Source organism: Sceloporus occidentalis, unplaced genomic scaffold (genome assembly GCF_023333645.1).
Source record: "Sceloporus occidentalis isolate IW3139 unplaced genomic scaffold, rSceOcc1.0.p SCAF_3, whole genome shotgun sequence".
NCBI lineage: Eukaryota > Metazoa > Chordata > Lepidosauria > Squamata > Phrynosomatidae > Sceloporus > Sceloporus occidentalis.
Genome location: NW_028316983.1, coordinates 37774776 through 37796649, shown reverse-complemented (window position 1 = coordinate 37796649; position 21874 = coordinate 37774776). Strand labels below are relative to the sequence as shown.

General features: G+C 39.3%; 1 protein-coding gene across 5 annotated transcripts in view; it reads right to left on the bottom strand.

The window, feature by feature from the left end:
- The window catches only part of LOC149315764 (disks large-associated protein 4-like), a 492990-nt gene that overhangs the window by 139580 nt on the left and 331536 nt on the right, over nucleotides 1-21874 (bottom strand). For all 5 annotated transcript variants that reach the window (XM_089514039.1, XM_089514043.1, XM_089514040.1 and 2 more), the window contains one exon: nucleotides 15865-16908. In XM_089514039.1, coding sequence (XP_089370165.1) covers nucleotides 15865-16818 — 954 coding nt within the window. In that variant the 5' untranslated portion in view covers nucleotides 16819-16908. The remainder of the gene's footprint in view (nucleotides 1-15864; nucleotides 16909-21874) is intronic.

Below are 21874 nucleotides of genomic sequence, written 5' to 3'. Positions count from 1 at the left end.
CTGCTGAGTAGCTAGCCATGGGACATCTTTGCCATTGATGCATCTCCTTCCAAACATCCTTGACATCACCTTTCAATGATTTTGCTGCTGGATCAAGTCCAGTATCCAGGAAAATCCTCTCCTCTCACTTTATCCCTGCATGAAACCAAACTATTCTATAATTGTATTACTTGTTTTTATCTATTTTTACGAGATGTTTTTAATAGTTTTATAGTCTGTAAACCGTTTTGATCTAGGGAAAAATGGTATACAAATAAAATCTATTATTATTATACATTATAAAAAACCCAACCACATTATAAATTGGTCAGTCATAGCAATAGAAGCAGATGCTGTCATAAAAAAAGCCTTGACTCTTTGGGCTGAATGCCTTTGGGTACACGAAAAGTCCTTTTCTTTTATGGAAGGACTATTTTACCAGACATGATAAGAAATCAGGCAATGGAGAGCTTACCTTCAGCATGCCTGAGATGAGCCATGAAGTAGCCACTTGCAAAAAGAAGACAGGTACAGGGTTTCTGTACCTTTAACAATTATGTTGAAAAAGAAATCCCAGCAGGTGCCTTTATTAGTCACACTGAAGAAAGATTCCAGGAGGTGATAAGCTAAATTGTACCTAGTAAAACTTCCTTTTCCTCTCCTTTTAGAGGAACCCTGTCTTCTTTTTCACAGGGCTACCCTAAAAGAAAGGCATTGAATTGAAAAGCTCACCATTTTCTTTAGGCTACAAAAATAATTTGTGGTATTGTTGGGAGACTAACTCATAGAGGCCTAATTTCTGCCAAAGCTGACTTCATTTTGGTGCCAAGTTAAAACATGGCTTTTTGTCAAAGCCTTGGAAGTTTCAGTTTTTATATTTACATGATGTTAATGCTTTTAATGTGTTATATAGATTAATGTTCTTAGAGTGTAAAATATCTTTTACTGCTTTTATATTCTAAATGGTTTAAATATATTTTATGGTACGCTTCCCTGGAATTTTTGGATATATGGTGGGATATCCTATAGCCAGGGTGGTCAATATGGAGGATTCAAAGAGACGTAGATCCAAAAAGTAGCTTTCCCAAGCTCTGCATATAGCTATTAAAAATGAGGATCTCCCCTCTGCACAGTAGCTACCCTAATTCAGCACTAGTATGGTTCAGTACACAAGGATTCCAACCTAGATTTTCACATTCTAAACACTCAGAGTCCTGGGCCCAGAAGAAACTTTCTTTCACACCTTAAATTTTTTTTTCAAGGTATCTTCACCCCAAATACAGACTCCTGCAAATGTTGGTAAACTCATACTTAAACTGAATGAAAGCAAAATCCTTGCTCATCCTTTTAACCTTGTAAGTTCTTCATGCAGACTGTCAGCAGCTGAATGTCTTTCTTCCCATAGAGGAATTAATCTTGGCCCAGACATTCCTATCAGAAGAAAAGGTCTATTTATTATAATCTCTCTATGTAAAGTTATTGATTCCAGCACCCTAATCAGATAACTGAACAACCAACCTAATTAATTATTAAAGCAAATAAAAACATTTGCTCGAGTTGTAATGAAAGCACACAGTTCTTTTGACAGGGGCTTTGCTGCTTTAGTTTATTGCAGCAAAACCACAGAGTATTAGAGTTCTTGAAGAGTTCTTTTGCATAATCTTTTATGGACTCCTGTTGATCAAGTGGAATGGAGTACATTAAAGTTTACACCAAATAAAATTAGTTTGTCTGTGAACACCACAAGACTCTTTATCATTTTTCAGAACAGTTGAACTCACATTATAGTTACAGGTTTTTTTAAATATGATTTTTTTTTTTTTCATTTCTAAGAAATAATAGTTATCTTTAGATACTTTTTAAAAATCTGAAGGTTGCAAGGTACTGGTTTGTGGTTCAAAACTGATGTCCTTCCATTCTATCATTTAGTGAGGCAATAAACATGTAATTATGTAGGTAATTAAAAAGTCAGGTATAGTGCAAAAGGTATAAAGTTGTTATTGATTAAGATACAGTCCAAGTGCAATGCTGCTTTATCTTTTCTGCTGAAAACAAGAAAGAAAATAGAAATTACTATGCAAATTGCTATTATTTGTAGCTACTTGTGTCCCCTCTCTCTGCCAGCACATTGTGGGATATATTGCTGCTGATTCAGTTACTTGGCAGAAGAGCCAGTATAGACACTTACTTCCTTCTGTCAACAGTTACCTGTGCAGTCAAAGGCACCCAAGGAGATAAAACAGTGTTTTTGATAATGTCTCACTTCAGCTTAATCTCAGCCTTGGAGTGCTCATAAATAAAACAAGTGCTGGTTGGGGAGTTCTCTTCAGCTCCCAGTGCTCACAGCTTTCTTTGGTCCCGTCAATGTGTATTTGTCCCCAAAGGTCAAGAAAAGGAAGGGGACTTCAAACCAGCACTTCTGCCTCACCCAAGCCCCACAGAGAAAACACTGCTGCCTGCTACTTGTATGAAATCTTCTGCACTTGTTTGACAGAGTAATAGCATCTGACACCTCTGGTTTGCACTAAAGCTTCCAAGCTTTTTTAAAAAAAGGTATTTGCTTCTCATATATCTCATTTAATGCTTGCATGTCAGGAGGGAGCTTGCTTCCCTTGAGCTGATGCAAAGAACTAGGAAGTGGATAAAGTCTGAGGTCCTTGTTGCTATATCTTGAGACAGTTCTCCTGCTGACAGATCCCCTGGGAAAAGGACACGCAGCCACAGCTCACTGATAAGATGCTTTGCATCCAGATAGTTCCAGGGTCAATCTTTGGCATCTCAAGTTAATGAATGGATGATCTGTCACAATCCAGATGTCATCCTTGACCCTGGCAACGTTGGGAAGTGTAATACCACAACATATAATGTTACATGTCTTACTTCTAATTGATGGCAGTGGAGGTAGCAATCCATACCCATGAAGTTTTTTTTTTTTTAAAAAAACTGCTTTTTTTAAAAGTCTGCATGCTTATCATTTCAGAAGGACTACATTTATCTTTAGTGGTAAAGCTATGGCTGGGCAAGAGCATCTCAGATTACAGAATTGATCTATTACCTCTGTGAGAGTCAGACTAGACATGACAGAACAACTATATGTTCCTAGTTTGGTTGCAAAACAAGGCGAAGTGTATATCAGATTCGTAAAACAGCAAGGGCAATGAGTCCATACTTATTCAGCAGTTTTAGAATACCAGCATTGGAAGGTGTTCCATTTGTATTTTATTTAACCTTCCTCTCTCTAAGCACTGCACAGGCCCCTTTCTGTGTTCTTCCAGATGTTGGGGAACTACAATTCTTTTCATCCTTGGCTAGGCTAGCTGGGGTTGAGAAGAACTGAAGTCTGACAATGGTTTGACAGTGATAGGTTATCAGCCATGCAGTGCGAACAACACCTTGTTAGGTAACAATGAAGGATTCTGGTTGGATTCATTCTAAATTGTTGTAAAAGTTTGAATAAATCCATACTTTTAAAAATTCTCTGCCTTTTTCTAGATCCTTGTAAAATTTTACAAAGAGGCAAGAAAGGATCCACTAAAAATCAAAATAGGTAGTGCCACAACTCACCCACTGGAGTTGGAGGAGTCAAACAGTGAGGAGGAGGCAGATTGCCAGGAATCTGAAGCTCCTGATAACAATTTTCACTTTGAAGAATGGGCGGGGGGGGGGGGGGAGAGGACTCCTCTCCATCCCTGAAGGGTGATGCTGACCCTGAAGATCAATTGCCATCATTCATCAAATGATAACAGAGCAAAGAAAGATTGTGAACCTCCTAAAGTTTAATAAGTAGGAAACGATGACCTAATTAGGCACCTGGAGTTTTGAAACAGCCGCCTATAATTCTCCCAGCTACTCTCTTGCAGCTTGTTGCTTTCAAACCTTCCTTGGCATTTGAGGTTTTTTTTTTTTTAAAACCTTGGACTGGTTATGATTTACTAACCTGCTTCATTTTTTGCCAGTTTTCTTTATCTGGATTACCAACTTGCTGAATGACCTCTTGACCAGCTGATGACCACTCTCTCACTTCTCCCTTTATCCTGCTGGATACTCTTCAACTGATCTGAGCTGAATTAACTGCTGAACAGTTCTTGTATTCTAACTATGTGATTCCTGGGTACTTGGATTACCATAGGACAGGTATTCCAACAGATCAGTGTGTGGCTATGATGTCTCTGAGTATATTCAGAGAGGGAGGGCATGCCCTTCAACATTTTACAGATGAACACTGGAACAAGTATGGCCAAGCAACATCAGAGGGTGATCACAATGGAAAAACTTATTAATAAGGAATAACATAAAGGCTAGGAGGTAGAATAGACAGGCAAAATAAAGCGATTTCCAAATGCTCTGAAGGCAGGGCATTTAGATGATGGATAGTAGTAGTAGTAGTAATAATAATAATAATAATAATTTATATTCCACTTAATCTCAAGGAATCCAAGCGGATTACAGCAGTAAAATAAGATACAATTAAAATAATGAAGCATAAAAAGATAATAAATGCTAAAAAGAGATTAAACCAAAAAAGAGGTTAAAAACAATGGTGTACAATAACAATTAAAATGAGATAAAATTTCAAGCAGAGACCGGGTAGAGTAAAAAGTAAAGATGGAGAATAAGGGGGGGGGGAGAGGGGAGGCAGGTCAACAAGGATGTTCTAATCCAGAAAGTCCTGCCAGAAGAGATCCGTCTTAATAGCCTTCTTAAAGGTTTCCAAGGTGGTAATCTGATGGATCTCTTTGCATGCCTCCAAAGAGGCTATAAACCAGATTCAACCTGTGCTCCAGGACTAAAAACTGGAAGAAAGAGAACAAAGGAGAGTTCTGTTTAGTGCTGAAGATATAGACCAACATGAGTGCGGGCTGCAGCAAAGCAAAAAATAAAAAAATAAAAATGAAAGTGTGCCAGATCCAATGGATTTAATTAAAACATACACAAACCAGACAGTCCAATGGGGGCATGGGATGAAGGGAAGTGAAGGGGGCATGTAAGGTGGCCTCTATGATTGTGCTTTGCCAATCATTTGCACAGAGATGTACTGTTGCTATGTACAGGTGGAGCATCACATGTGTGATTGTGTGGCCATTCAGTGTGACAGCCATCTAATGGGATGGCATCTGGGTGGACATGGGAGGCACTTCAGGGTTGTGAATAGTGTGTTTGTGTGACGGTGCTCATATATGGTGAGAAAGCAACAAAAAAGTACCCAGTAGTGCAGCTGGATGTCATGCCATGTGGTTGGAGCATGTACATTCAACCTGCCTTGGGAGTGGGCCATGTGGGCAGTGGGGTTTCAACTTGCTTTGGAAAAAAGCAAGATCAAGCTGCTTCTTCCTGCTTGTCTGTTCCAGGCCTAGGAGAGGTTGTAGCAATTTGCTTTTGTTTGAATCTACAGAGAAAGGCAAGATTCATAGAATCATAGCGTTAGAAGAGACCACAAGAGCCATCCAGTCCAACCTCCCTGCCATGCAGGAACTCTCAATCAAAGCATCCCCAACAGATGGCTCTCCGGCCTCTGTTTAAAGATCTCCAAAGAAGGAGACTCCACCACTCTCCAAGGGAGTGTGTTCCACTGTCAAACAGGTCTTACTGTCATGAAGTTCTTTCTAATGTTGAGGTGGAATCTCTTTTCTTCTAGTTTGAATCTGGGTCCTATTCTCTGGAGTAGCAGAAAACAAGCTTGGTCCTCCTCCCGACCACCATCTTGAGGGGAGAGAAGCAGGTAAGAAACAACAGGCCTCTGCCTGCCAAGAAGAAGAGCCCTCCTCCCGACCACCATTTTGAGGGGAGAGAAGCAGAGTCATGATGTGTTATGTATTGTTAATCTGATATTGGAAACCTCTTTGATCGTCCACGGAAAAGCGGTATACAAATAAAGCTTATTATTATTATCCTCCTCAATATGACATCCTTTCACATATTTAAACAGGGCTATCATATCACCTCTTAACCTTCTCTTCTCTAGGCTAAACATCCTGAGTTCCCTAAGTTGATCTTCATAAGGCATGGTTTCCAGACCCTTCACCAATTTGTTTGTTCTTCTCTGGACATGCTCCAGCTTGTCAATATCCTTTCTGAATTGTGGTGCCCAGAATTGAACACAGTATTCCAGGTGAGACCTGACCAAAGCAGATTCCCTCATTTCCTCGCTGCTGAGTTAATTAAGTGCAATTAAACTTAGGGCTAGTCTACACAATTATAATATTCCCCATTCCAGTCAAATAGAATGTGATCTGGCCACACATAATTTTCAGCAGTTCGGACTCTGTGTGTGTGTGTGTGTGTGTGTGTGTACTGAAAAACTCAAACTCCTCAGAAAAAGGCTTCATGGTTTTTCCTGTCCTGAAGTATCCACTGAAATCTGCAGAAATGTGCATTATCATATGTGTGGCCATCTGTCTACTTCATATGGATTTGAATTGTTGCGTGTTTTCAGCAGAGAGAAGGCGAATAGATGTGAATTTGTGCAGGAAAGTGAAGACAACTATTGATGCAAATGTGCGAAAATTGGCAATATTTTTTAGCCCTTAATTTGTAACAACTGAAGTAAGCCAAGGACAAAGGAGGAAAGTGGAAGAAGTAGAAAGAGACATTGTAAAAGTAGCTGAAAACAAGTGATGATAGAGGAGTAATCACATCTGTCCTTGCCAAACTGAGATAGTTAAAGGGTGTAGGAGTGTGGACATCTTTGTTAGGGCCCAGTGCCAACTGTAAGCAACCCCAGCTTCTTCCAAACTTAATACATTCTCCTAAACCTGAGAATAGCTGGATAATTTTTAAGTTCAGTTTCTTATGTCTACCATGAATTAAAGCAAATCATATATTTCTCAGTATATACTGTTTATGTGGTATTTTAGGATTATGATCCAGCTTCAAAAATAAATTGATAGTTTGCATATTTAAAATTGTTATTCTTTATGATGAAGGGAAGGTAGAAAAGGGTTATCAACCCAAAGAATATAGATATATTTCTGTAGAATTTTGAAAACCCTTATAGTAAAGTTCAAGTCCTGGCTCACAATTTTCAAACCTTTCAAGCCTGCAAACCTAAATGTCACTGACCTCTGGAATGGGGAGGCTGAGCACTGAGCCTTGAACTCTGAAATGCTTCTCATGTCCTTTCTAATTTTAATCAATAATCATGAAATGTATAACTGTGGCACTCCATTCCTCTTAGTGGTTTCAAGTTCAGGCCATGGAAGTCCCTTAGGATGCAAGGAGAAGTCATGGCAGGCACTGTGATACTTTCCCTGGTGCTCAGGTAGCATGTTTGTCTATACACATACCCACGTGCAAGGGGCACTAAGAACTAATCTAAAAACAGTGAAATGTAAGGAGAGATACAGAGACAAGGATACTATTCTGGATTTCTCTTTGTCATTGAAAGAGAAGACTAGGCATGTTAATGTATTGAAAGTGAAAATGTTCAGATATGGTAATGGTTGCAGAAGCCTAAATTGGCTACAGCTGGAGTTCAGAGCAGCAGCCGGATGCTCAAGGTCAACTGAGCTGGACTAAATGTAAATATGCTATGTCTTCAGTCTGAAGAGGGATTGGTGTCTATGGTGCATAGCAACTTGTATAGGAAGAGGCTGGGCTAAGTGGTCGCCTCATGGTAATTCTGTATATAAGCAAAACACTGTGCTGTAGGATTGTGGGAGTTTGAGATAGTGTCGGTTGGTAAGAGTTTTTGTATAGTGGTGATTAGCTCGTGTTATTTGAAACAAAGCAATAAAGCCCTCTTAGGAGTGAACTGCTGGAGAGTGATTCTTTGAGCCAGCAGCTGTTTCTCCAGGCATTGTTCCAAGCAAGCCGAAAGCTTGTGTTTGGAGCTTCACTCTGTTCCTGTGTTGGAGAGATAACCGATGTCTTCATCCATCAGCCACCAGACCAGAATCACTGGCAAGATTCATCACCCAAATATCAACAAGGCAATAGGGATGTGCTGCTATCCTCTGTGCATATTTTATCTTGGATCACAGCAGCACATCTTGGGAGGATTTCTGTTAATGGCAATATATTACTTTCAGATTCAGAGGCAGTGTGCTTCTAAAATATCAATTACTGGGGAATAACAGTGGGAAAGGGCTACTGTCCTTCTTTCTTGCTTATGGCTGCATTGGATTCTGTGCTAGGAGAATAGTGGTATTATAAACGAACAAACAAACAAACAAATGCCCACTGCATGAAATAGATACTGTACTAAACAGACCTTGAGTCTGATCCATCAAGGTTCTTTGAATGTTCTTAAATACATGCTCAACATTGTTGCCATAGGGCTTTAACAGCTGCTAAAGTTGCTAAATATGATCTCTATAAGAATTCCTAACAATAGGACTGTGAATAAAATTGAGGCCACAAAAACCACATTGTAATTTATAAAATACAGAATCCTAGGAGTGTGCCATTTCAGATTATAGTCAGAGGAATCATATTAAACCATTTTCTGTTTTTTTTAAATGCAAACCCTGTTCTTAATTACCTGTGCTGTTTTCTCCCTTTTATTATGAATACATATCTTTTCCAAACATAAATAAGCCCCATTGTTTCCAGGTCCCCACTTGGTGTAACTGGTAATTCTCCACAGCAAAACATTCCCCAACTGGGCTGAAAGCCATAGTATTTGCTCTGGCCATCTGCTGTGGTGCTCCTGCAAAGCACCAGAGAACAAGCTTGCATCAGTTTCTACTGCTTGCAAGCTGCCAGTGGTTCAGAACTGGATATGCAGATCTTATTGTGTTATTCAAACAAATATCACAGGTTAGTAAACAAGGACCCGTTGGTAAATGAGAAGCATATTTTACCTTTTAAGGGTCTTGCCAACTGATCTCTATAACAGGCCACTGTTAATGGAAGACTGAACATGTTGTTGTTTGCTCGTTAACTGCCCTCAAGTTGGCCCTGACTTATGGTGACCTGTGGATGAGACATCTCAAAACCTTCCTATCCTCCACTTCTCAGATTTAGTCTTGTAGATTCATGACTTCGACTTCCGTAATTGAGTCTAGCTATCTGGTATGTGGTCTTCTCCTCTTTCTACTCCCCCTCCCCTTTTAAAGCATCCTTGTCTTTTCAGTTGAGTCATGCCTTCTCATGATGTGGCCAAAGCACAACAGCCTCAGTTTGTTTAGACCATCTGTTTGTCTTTTTGGTTGTCTATGGTATCCTCAGCACTCTTTTCCAGGAACATACCTCAAATGAGTTGATTTTTTTTTCTTATGAATTACTGGATATGTAGTCAATGCTTCTGATGCAAATCATTTTAAAATTTGTTTCCTGTCTTTTCTTGTATTTTATATTCAATACCAGTAAACTAGATGCCAAGTACTGTATTTCTGTGGTGCGTTCTGGCCCAGCCCTATGGGGCGCTGTCATTACGTGTGAGGGGTGGCACTTCCTGACATGCCTTGCCCCTCGCACGTAACGAGAACGTCAAAATGGTGGCGCCGCATACAGATGGGCGCTGCCATTTTGACGTCGCCGGACGTGGCATGCGAGTGCGTTCCACGCGCCTTGCGGCGCCTCTTCCAGGGCGCAGGAAGAAGTGCCATTTGGAGCTGTTTGGCTGCTGCGGTTCCTGGACGCAGTAATTGGCAGTGGTGCGAGACCGCCCTGTGATGACTGGGTCCTTCAGTCATCTGGGAACTTCTTCTGAACCATAAGGGGTTAATCTGGGAGGGGGAACATGCTAATGAGAGATGACATCACATGCTAATGAGCTGTGGCATCATAGCTGATGTAAGGTCTAACTGACCAATCAGAGAGTAGGACCGTGAGATTCAAGAACTTTCTATGGGAAATCTTTAAAAGGCCCTTTGCGGCCATGCGCTCCTTTGTCTCTCCCTTGATCCTCTCCTGAGGGGGAACCAGATGATGTCTCTTGGAGTCTGGGGGACACAGACTCAGGAATGCAGGTAGAGTTGGCAAGGAGCCAGCTCCCTGATTCCAAGAACTCAAAAGGACTACAAATCCCATCTTCTGTGAGTAGTTAGGAACGTGTTAGCTAGTGCGTTTAGGCCTTTTGTTATTTTCAACAATGGCTTGTCTGGAATGAACTCTATAACTATGTCTTTGGACCTGCAAGGCAAGGAGGCTTTGCAGGAGTGATATAAATTCTTTCTATCCTATTCTATCCCTTTTAAAAATAAACTTCTTTCTTAAAAAGCATCTGCTGTCTCTCTGCTCCTATACACGTGCCTTGACTCGGCTATGATTGCTCTGGGTTAGCAAGAAAGGAAACTAGATCTCTCTCTCTATTCCTCACAAGTCCCAGTGTGTGTGGGGAAGGGGTAGCTGTGGAGCTACTATAAAAAAATAATTATAGTTCATTCACTGGGTGGTGGCAGCGAAAAGTTCTTTTTTTAAAAGGGATCCCCTGAGAGTAATAGTCACGCACAGGGCAGAAAATGGAAAATTAAACATTTAGAATGAACACTTTCTCCATCATTCATCATCACAAAAGCAAGGTACTGTATTAGTAATATATGCCAATGACAGGCTTTTACATTACACTGTTAATGTCATGTTTGCAGAGCTCATATAAACCACCCTGATTATTGTATCCTGAAGACAGACTCAGTATTTATATTTTTTTACAAGCGTATTGGTCTTTTCACGGAAGCTATAGCTTGTATACCTAACTAGAATTATTTCATACAATTATACAAGGGATGTATACACAGAATTATCAGTACAGTGTAATAGTGGTTTCTGTTGTCAAATGTTGCTGAAAGGAGTTTACCCATGCTATTTTAGTCTTCCTTAGCAACAAGAGTATTAAGCAGGATTGTAGCTCAATGGCAAAGCAGAATAGAGATAGAGTTGTCAGATTGTAAACTGGAGCAAGCTGTATAGAAGAGTGAGTCTCTGCAGATGTTGCTTGTCATGTAATCAAATAACAAGCAACACCATCTGAAACTAATCTTTTGTGCACCATCAAAGGTACAGGAGCCCTCTTCAGCTTTCAATCTAGTGGTAGATGAAAACTCAGTAAGTAAAGCTCTTGTTTTGTATGCATAAGGTACCAGGTTCAAGTGCTGTTGTTGTTTTTTCAGGTTAAAAATATATTATCCCTCACTAGGGGCTATGCTGGCTTGGGATGGAAACATCTTAAGGGTCTCAAGTGGCCACTCCTGCCTCAATATGCCTAATACAGGGCTGGCCTTGTCCACATGGAAAATTAGGAGTTGATCACATGGGAGGGATCCTGTGCAAAAATGAGAATTAAAGTGAAAAGAAGCAGATTTATTATCAGACAACATCTGGATTAACTCAACCTTGACAGAAAGTAGAAAAGACACGCAGAAGAACAATTGATTTTTAGACGACATCACTGTTAAGGTGCATTGACACAACAAAATCCTGAAAGTAAAAAGAATAATGTTTTGTCAACTTTCTAGCCGATTTAATGTTGAGTTAGCCCTGATGTGTCTGAAAATCAGTCACGCTTTTACATGTCTTCTTAGGTTTTTGGAAGTTTTAAATTCCATTTTAAATCCTATTTCTGCATGGGATGCCTCCCGTGTGATAAACTTCTTAGTTTAACTTTGCTAATTCCTAATTAAAACTTGTTGCTAACAATACTTTTTGTGGTAGTGAAATTTGAGCCAAAGTCATATTTCCAATTTCTATATATGATTGTGAAAGCTAGACAGTGAAGAAAACTCATAGGAAGAGAATGAACTCATGTAAAATGTCGTGCTTGAAGAGAGTTCTGTGAATACCATGGCCTGTCAAAATGACGAATAAATGGGACTGAGGGCAAATCAACCTTGAACTTCCCCTTGAAGCCAAGATAACTAAGCTGAGACTGTTGTACTACAGACATATCATGAAAAGACATGACTCTTTAGAAAGACAATGAGCGAAAAAAAAAAAAGCCTACCCATAGATGTTGTGATTTATTTTGTTTGGGGAAAAAAATATAGAGATGAAGTCTTATTTAACAGTTATCAAAACAATTTAATCATCGAAGGGAAAAAGTTAAATTTTTTCAAGAATATTCCAAAGAGAATTCTGAAGAAAAGGGAGGACTGCAAATTTATCACATCAGTACTAAGCAAAAATAAAATATTGTATAAATGGGAGAAATTAGAAGGCATATTAGTAAAATGGAACCAAAGATAGTATAAACTCAATACAATATTTAAAGCAAAAGACTTTTTGAAAAAAAATAAGAGATGACATTGAGAACCGGAAAAGGAAACATGAGAAAGAGAAGGACAAAAGCGATGATACACAGACAGGAAATGAAAGCCAAGAAGAATATTCAGAAGATCCTGAGAAACAGAATGAGTTAAACCTGGCGTAGAGGATGACTTACCAGAGGAACCACAGGATAATAAGAAAGAAGAAGAAGAAGAAATATTATCAGAAGAAGACCAACAAGTAAATTAATGTAAGGTAGAAAAAAAGACAAGAAAATGGGGGAAATGGGAGGGAAACAAGGAAATAAGATGAAACTGAAAAATACTATAAATTCAAGAGATAATTGGAATACTTACATTAATATGCTTTCATGGAATGTCAAGGGTTTGAACTCATCACCAAAAAGAAAAAAAAATCTTTCACTATTTAGCAAAATTTAAAAATGAAATAGTTTGACTTCAAGAAACACACATTAAACAGAAAGATATAAAATTACTTAAGAACAAAAAATTTGGCAAAGACTTCATTTCAGCACCGGTCCAAAAGAAAAAGGGAATAGTTATGTATATAAAAGAAGCACTACAACCAAAATAAATTTTCGATGACATAAGTTGACATTATTTGGGAGTTGAAGTGATGATTCAAAATAAAAAAACCTTTACTTTTGCGAATATATGCTCCACAAGAGAATAAAGGAGTCTTCTTCCAAAAAGTAGCAAATATAATCCAAGGCTTAGACTATCAGGCGATGATAGTGATGGGTGATTGGAATGGTGTAGTCTATCCAGATTTAGATAGGAAAACAACAGCCAATAAGAAAAAGAATAAAAATCAGGGCAAACTTTCCCAATCTTTTTTTTTTTTTAATTTATTGGAAAATTTTTCATTGATAGAAGTCTGGAGATTTCTGTATGGTAATGCAAGAGATTTAACTTTTTTTCCAGAAGTCCATAACTCATTCTCAAGGTTAGATTTTTTCTAGTTTCAAAATCAATTAGTACAGTAATTTAAAAAATTGACATTTTATCTGGATCTTTGTCTGACCATAATCGGGTAGTGTTACAGATTAAGGAAGAACATAGGAAAGACTGGAATTGGTGGCTAAATGAAAAACTACTGCAAAATCTTAAAATATTGGAAAAGGCAAAAAACCCTCTCTTTTTTTGTAAGAAAACAAACAAAGGTACGGATATTATCACAGTATGGGAAGCCTCCAAATCTGTGATGAGAGGATTTTTCATTCAACAAAATTGCCTGTTAAAAAGAAAGCAGAATGAAAGAACACAACAAATTATGAAGGACTTAAAGGAAAAAGAGGAAGATATACAGAAAAATCCTTTAAATAAGGAACTTTAGAAAGAAATCAAAATTTTGCAAACTCAATTATCTTCTTTATTAAAAGAGGAGTTAGAAATAAAATTGAAATATACTAAAGCATACTACTTTCAGCATGCGAATATGGTTGGCAAGTAAGCTGAGAGAAAATAAGCAGAAAAATTGGATAACCAAAATTCAAGAAGCTGGGAAAGCATACACCAAACAAAATAAGACTGTAAAAGCTTTCCAAAACTTTTATGAGAAACTATATAAAGAAACCTAACACTGATATGGAGAAGATGCAAGGATACTTAGGGAGAACTAATATGACAAAAATATGTAGAGAGCAGCAAGATTTGTTGAATGGCCCGATCTCTATTTCTGAAATTAGAGCAGCCATTCAGAAAAGCAAATTGGGAAAAACACCTGGACCGGATGGATTTACTACAATTTATTACAAAAAGTTGCAAGATGAACTATTGCAACCCTTGAAAGATGTCATGAATTCATTAAAACAAGAGAAATTTCCGAAAACCCAGAGTGATAATTACCTTAATTCCTAAAGAAGAAAAAAGACTTGAAGCAAGTTGAAAACTATAGGCCTTTAACTTTGCTTAATATGGATTACAAATTGTTTGCTAGTATTTTGGCCGAAAGTGTTATAAAAGTAATAACATACACAAAGATCATCAAGGTTTTGTTCCTAAAAAACAGCTAAAGGACAATATTAGACATATCTTAGATTTAACTGACTATCACGAACAACATAATGAAAAGAAACTAGCATTATTTTTCGTTGCTATTAGAGATTCTATGATTCTATGAAAAGCCTTTGATAATGTAGATTGGAATTTAATTTTTAAGATCTTAGAAAAAATGGAATTTGGTTCGAAATTTATAGACTGGGTTAAAACAATATATTCAAGTCAGAGCACCCAGATACTTATAAATGGTCAGAAAACAAAACAAAACATAACAAATATCTGCAGAGGGATCAGACAAGGGTGTCCTTTGTCTCCTATTCTCTTAATAATAGCATTTGAGACTCTACTACAAAATATAAGAGCAAACACAAAAATAACAGGAATAAAAAATTTAAAAACTGAGTACAAGATTAAAGCTTTCGCTGATGATTTGATGGTATCTTTATCTAATCTGATCCAAGATGGTTTAGAGTTGATGAACGAATTATAAAAATTTGGAAATCCATCTGGACTAAAAATAAACAAAGATAAAACATCAATTCTAACAAAAAATCTAAACTCAGTGGATGTACATTTATTGGAAGAAACAACCAGAATTAAAACAAAGAAAAAGATTAGGCATCTGGGGGTTATGATTTTGGATATGTTTATGTTATGTATGGTATTTGAATGTACATTTTTTACTGTGTATTTTAAATGCATTATAAAAATTAATTAAAAAAAAGAAGAAAAGACAATGATGCTTAGGAAGGCAGAAAGCAGTAGGAAAAGAGGAAAATCATCTTGCAAACTCATGGCCATGGTTTTCATCAAGGAAACCATGGTAGTGAGTTTTGCAAGAGCTGACCAAGGTGGCTTGGAGATCTCTCCTTCTTAGCGTTGCCATAAGCCAAAGTCAACTTGATGGCAGTTAAAACAACAGTCAGATGTAAGGGCATGTAGGGAAATCATCATGAATCATGATTTAATGATTCCCCACTCAGCTATGAAAACTCACTGGGTGACCTTGGGCAAGTCACATGCTCTCAGCCTCACAGGATGGCAATGGCAAACCTTCTCTGAACAAATCTTGCCAAGAAAACCCCACAATAGGTTCACCTTAAGGTCGCCACAAGTCGGAAATGATTTGAAAGCACACAACAACCATGAGCTCCATCCAGCAACTACTAGGCATAGTTATATTCCACTGAAACCAGTGGACCTCCAGTTAGTTGTGGCCTGTCTGACTCCACTGCTTTAAACAGGACATGCAGTTTGATTAGCTTGCAAATTCTTATTTTTATTTGCTGGGAATGCTCTCTATGTATTCAGCGCTATTGTCTTAATTCAGCAGTGGCTACCTGGACCATTGTATTCTTTTAAGAGCAAAGCACGGAAATGTAACTTTTGAACTATATCTCTTAGAACCTTCGGCTATCATCTTGGGACTTGTAGCCCCCAAAATAGTTTCCAAGCTCTCTTTAAGCAGTCAAAGTAGAAGATATCCCCATGGTAATCTTAATATGCAGGTCCCTGTTGTACAGTTTCCACCTAGTACTATACCACATTGGAGCGGGAGGGCTGGAATTAATGGATACACAAAATGAATTATTTATTTAGCTACAACCATGTTACTTTCTTGCAAAAAACAAAAAAGAAAAACATTCTCCTTGACCATATTTAATCAGAGTGCCCTTTATAAAACATTTATATACCTTAAAGCCCCAAGCATGGTACGCACCTGCAAGTACTGATAGGCTAAGTCTTGATGGCAGGACTTGGATTTCAGCAGCGCTCTGTCGATAGTAGCAGAAGCCTTTTGGCACATTTCCCGGGCATGGCTAAGTGTGAGTGTGGACCAGGAGCCTCTTTTGATGTAGTTGGACTCACTGCTGATGGGGATGTTGGTACAAGGAGTGACCTTCAGGTCATTATTGCTCTTGGAGGATTTCAGCATGTGTTCACTGATTGTGTTGTAAGCATGCATGAAGTACCTAGGCTGGCTGTGATCAGGCTGCCTGCCAAGGGTCATGAGGCCCATAGGGTTACGATAGTTGCAGGTGTCATTGTCCAGATTGTCATCTGAGCTCCACCAGCCCGATATGTTGGATCTGGTCCTGCGTTTAGTCTCAGTGGTTTTTGCCCGGTCCTTACTCTTGCTCCTGCGGTTCTGCTTGGAGTCCTCAGTGCCTTTCTTGCCATTCACACTACCTTTGGAGGCTCCCTCCAGGGACTGTGACTTAGCAAAAAGTTTTTGGACTGAGTGAACCAAGTGCCGGATCCTTCCGGGGCTCTCACTCCGCTGTTTGTTATCAGAGCTTCTCTGGAACTGAAGTGTGCTAAAGCCATCTCTATGGATGGGCAGTTGTTTCTCAAACTGGTCTAGCAAGTTGGCAGGGAGCCTGTTAATCTTGGTGGCTTGGGCATGGCTTGGGAAGGGATTCTCATCGGGTACCTCAAAGTGGGAGTTGTAATGGATCCGTGGAAATGTGCTGCTATTGGAAATCTGGTTGTTGAGTGGAAGGAGGCAGTCACTGTGGAGGGAATTTGGCGTGGGGAACCTAGGGTCCATTGTGTAGGAGTCAGTGGGACTGAGGAGATAAGGGTTCCTGTCTTGGGTGGCATAAAGAGAGTCTTGAGGTGAATCCAAGTTATCAGAGAGATGGCGGCTTCTGTTATCACCTAAGCCTTTCATAGCGTTATGGTTTTCTAGAGCATTGTTTCTGGAAGATGGCGCAGAGGATACATCAAGCTTTGGTCACTCTTCCTCCATTGGGAGATAATCCTGGAACCAAAAGACAGACAGTAATGGATAAATGCTTTCTCAGGATCTTTCCATGCAGCCATCCACAGAACACTACAAGTAAATAAAGTTGAGGCTATGCCATTTAGCTCCACAGTTGGCTAATACTATTAGTAATGACCCAAACCAAGTTAAGTATTACAGAAATTATGGGCTGGGCAAGAAACAAGAAAATCCAAAATAGATGTTATAGAAAGCTCCCATATATTTGTGACATTTGATTAGTTTCCATGGCTACAGCATTTGGCAATATTTTGGGAATTTGCTTTTCCCATGTCCTAATTTTTGTATAATTTCTTATGTAGAATTCTGGAGAATTCAAAGATTTGCATATTTTTGTGATGTTTTAATAGGTTCTAATAAAGGCATTATTTAACGTTGGGTTTTATCTTTGTTCATGTATGAGTATGGCTACCTTTGTTATTCAAAGACATATTATTTTGTATCATTTTAGAAAGGAATCTATAGCACTTTTAAGACCGAGAGAAAGATATTCGTAGCATAAGCTTTTGTAAAGCTGGTTGCATTTGATGATATACCATGAGTCTACAAAAGCGTATGCTACAAATTTCTTTCTCCCAGTTAGTCTCAAAGGTACTATCTGATACCTTTATTTTTTTAAATGGCATCCAAGTGTCTTACAAATGGGGATAGTAAATTCAAAATGCAACACAGGCTTAACCTGCTCTATTTTGGAAATCTGTTTCCTATCTGAATTGTAGTATATATCTACTTGACTTCACTGGCAAATCAGAAGGTCTTCCAGAATATTAAACTGACCTCCCTCCCTCCCTCCCTCCATGTTCCCAAAGGAATAAACCCCTAGTTGTTCTCATCTAACATTGACTCATCTTAATTATCTGGGAATCTGAAAATATTGTGCAGTTTCCTGGAGGGCAGATGAAGTCATGGTTTCAAATTAGTGGAAAAAAAAATCTATGAATTTTACATGGCTTTGGTTTACATACAGTACCTTTACAAGAGGAAGGGAGCTGTGGAGTTAGGCCAAATTATCATAAATTAATCTGTCCCATAGGAAAACTCAGTGGTCAGTATGAAGAGATAGTTTGGACTACAGGTGTAAGGAAAATGCAAGAAGGTCTTGAAAAGTCTGATTATTATGAATTATGTTGAAAGCATATAGATTTAAATCAAACTAAAATCAATCGAACTAAAGAAGCTAAAATCCAAGCGAGCTGTAAGGAAAACAGGTATGTATGGGTTGAGTATCTATTTGTTCTTGATACTGATAAGCAATATTGGCTATAGGTTTTCTAAGCCTGGATCTAGCCTTATATCATAATCTATTGAAGTATGAAAGGGCTGTGCCTTAATAACTGCTTGCAGGGGAAAAATAAATGAAAGGAAATGTTATTTTTTAAACTTGCATCCTTACAAAATCCAGCTTGCCAACTGCTTTGGCTTGGCTCCTTTTCCATTTCTCATCACGCTATTGTGCATCCGGCATTTCAGAGTTTAGAAGGAGGCAGCTGTAAGGTGCTCTCCAATTCATTGCGATTGCAGTGATAAGATGGTGAATGAGAACGTGCATAGAGATGAGGCAAGTGACTCCATGGAACAGGCAGTTGGGTCAGCATAGCAATGGGCCATGATTTCCCCCAGCAGCAAAGCTAATTGGACAGGCAGAAAGGTCAAGGACAAATCAGGAACATCAATCATGCTTTTGGGCTCTGGAACATCCATATGGATCTGCCCATAAATATGCATATAGGAGGGAAAGAACACAGAGTCCTCCACACACAATTCTACATTAGTAAGAGTGTTTGCAGCTATTCATGCTAAGATAATAGCCATCAAATCTTCCTTCCTGATTGCTGCAGGCAATTAGCTCCTACCCTAGAGCAAAGATATGCTTTCATCCTTGCAGAAATAACTGGGATAGCCAGGTGCATTACTGCATTTTCATGCCTGCTTTCTTTAGAAGTGTTATGTATTCAGCCACCATTATCAGAAGTAGGGGATGATCTTGATAGACCATCTGTCCACCTTGGCTAGCTTACAGGGTCACAGTTTTGGATGGCCTGATGTAGGACAAGACATATGTTTTCTGCACTTTTGTACACATCACCAGGGAAAGCCTATTCTTCACACAGTATTAGAAATAATTCCATCAGTCCCACTGCCTGATACAGGACCAGGATAGCCACATATACATTACCAAAGAGAAAAGGAGACATATTTTCATCATCTTTTCACATATAAACCAAATTTAAAAACTGAGTTCAAATGTAAAACTAATATATATCACAACAGTGTGAAAGACTATGGCCAGGTGACCCCTGAACTTACTTCCTGGGTTTGTTAGTCAGGCATTAAGTATTGATGGGTAACTATGGATGCTGGCCATGAAAGCCTTTGACTCCACATTGATGGATAACTTTTAGATTCTTCTTTATCTTTCTTGTGGTTCTTTATGTTTCAATTGGATTTAGACAGACAGCCATTTAAATAGAAGACACTTGCAAAGAGCAAACTCTCCTCTGATCAGACTTTGAATATAAAAATGTCTTATGTGAAATAGGAAACATGGCCACACTATGTAGGGTGCAACTAGGATGTTCTTTTCCTTCACAAGCTCCATTGAAATGAATGAGAGATGTGCAAAGGCACAGATTATCCAGAATGAATTCATTCTGACAAGGCTTGGAGACAAGAATAAATTGCACTCATATTCACTTCCTGTGATTTGTGGCATCATTTACAAAATATATCTTGTTCGACACTGGTCATGAAAAACTAAGCAAATCTGGTCCAAGCTACAATAAGCCAAGCTATTCCAAAGCTTGTGGCCAGATGGGCGTCTTACTCTTTCAGGAAGTATAACAGCCACATTTCTTTACAGCTTTTATTTGAAAGGCTGATCCTTTCAAACAGCCAGGGGGAATAGAGGCAGTACTCTTTTCTCCGGTTAGCTTCCCTCTGTGAGCTAGCATATCCTCCAGCTCCTCCTCCAATAATGATCATGGAGAATCTACACAAAGTCAACCTAGGCAATGAGGAAATCAAAATAGTAAAGCAGTTCTTATACCTTGGATCAAACATTGGTCAGAATGGGGACTGCAGTGAAAAATTCAGAAGAAAGACTGAGAATGGGGAGGGCAGCTATGAAAGAATTAAGATAAGATCCTAAAGAGCAAAGCTATACAACTGAGCATGAAAGTTAGAATTGTACTAGCCATGTTATTCCCCATCACTATGTAAGGATGTGAGAGCTAGACAGTGAAGAAAGTAGATAAGGAGACAATGGAGATTATTGCACCCTTAAAGTCCACTGGGAGAGGTGTGGGATCTAAAAGAAGAAAATATGTATTATCATACTTACCTGTCTTGGCTGTAAGCAGCCCATATCCACCTGAGGAAAATGGGGAAATCTCGTTCTTGAAAAAGCTGCTGCCCGGGAAGATATGAGCTGCCTATAGCCTGGACATGGGTAAGTATGATAATACCCATTTTCATCTTTTAGATCCTTGTCTTTCCTGGCAGGATTTAAGGGTGTAATAATCTTCATCATCTCATTTGAGATGTGGTGCTGGAGAAGAGTGCTAAGGATACCATGAACAGCCAAAAAGACAAGCTGGAAATCTCCCTGGAAGCCAAGATGACAAAACTAGGGCTGCTGTACTTTGGCCACAACATGAAAAAAGGATGTTGACAAACTGGAGTGTGTCCAGAGGAGGACAACCAAAATGGTGATTCTGGAAACAATACTCTATGAGGAGATACTTAGGGAGCTAGGTATGTTTAGCCTGGAGAAGAGACAGTTATGTATGAAATTGCTGAAGTAATTTGTTGATGTATTGTATTGCTTTGTACTGTGACATGTGTCACATAGCTTGCACAGTGTGAACCGTTTTGATTTGGAGGAAAAGCGGTATACAAATAAAAGTATTATTATTATTATTATTATTATTATTATTGTTAAGAGGTGATATGATAGCCCTGTTTAAATATTCGAAGGGGTGTCACATGAGGAGGGAGCAAGCTTGTTTTCTTCTGCTCCAGAGAACAGGACCCAGAACAATGGATGCAAGCTACAGGAAAAGAGATTCCACCTCAACATTAGGAGGAACTTCCTGACAGTAAGGGCTGTTCGACAGTGGAATGCACTCCCTCGGAGGGTGATAGAGTCTCCTTCCTTGGAGGTCTTTAAACAGAGGCTGTCAAAGATGCTTTGACTGTCAGTTCCTGAATGGCAAGGGGTTAGACTGGATGGCCCTTGGGGTCTCTTCCAATTCTATGAGAAGGCATGACTCACTTGAAAAGACAATAATGCTTGAAAAGGTGGAGGGCAGTAGAAATAGAGAAAGACCACACACCAGATGACTAGACTTGATGACAGAGGTCACAGACATGAATTTACAGGGCCTAAGCAGAGCAGTGGCAGATAGGGAGTCTTGGAGATGTCTCATCCATAGGGTTGCCAGAGTCGAGATTGACTCAAAGGTGGTTAAAAACAACAAAAAGTGTATGACTCTAATCTCCAGAGTCATAGTCAATGCTCAAACCAGTACACCATGCTGTCTCTCATTTGCTATATGCCAGGGCTGCACAAGATGTGGCCTGAGGGCTGGATGCGGCCCGCCAAAGGATTTCTGGAGACCCAGGGCCCCATTGTCAGGAAGAGGGGGATGTCCTGGCTCCCATAGTCCTCGCCCAATCGCACGGGGCTTTGGAACATGGGAGCAATGGACTCTTCCCTCAGAGTTTCCCTCTGCTTCCCATGGGAGCTTTTGCTGGGGGCAGGCTTACAGCTCCTCTCACCCCATTGGCCAGGAAGGCCCAGAGGGAAAAGCTTTCTGCAGGACAAGCAGCGGAGATAGCCGGGAGGGCAAAGAGAGAGAGTGAGAGAGCAGACAGCAAGAGAGCTAGAGATCATGAGAGAGCCTTGGCCCCTTCTTCTAGTGAGTGAGGGGGAGGACAGGAGAAA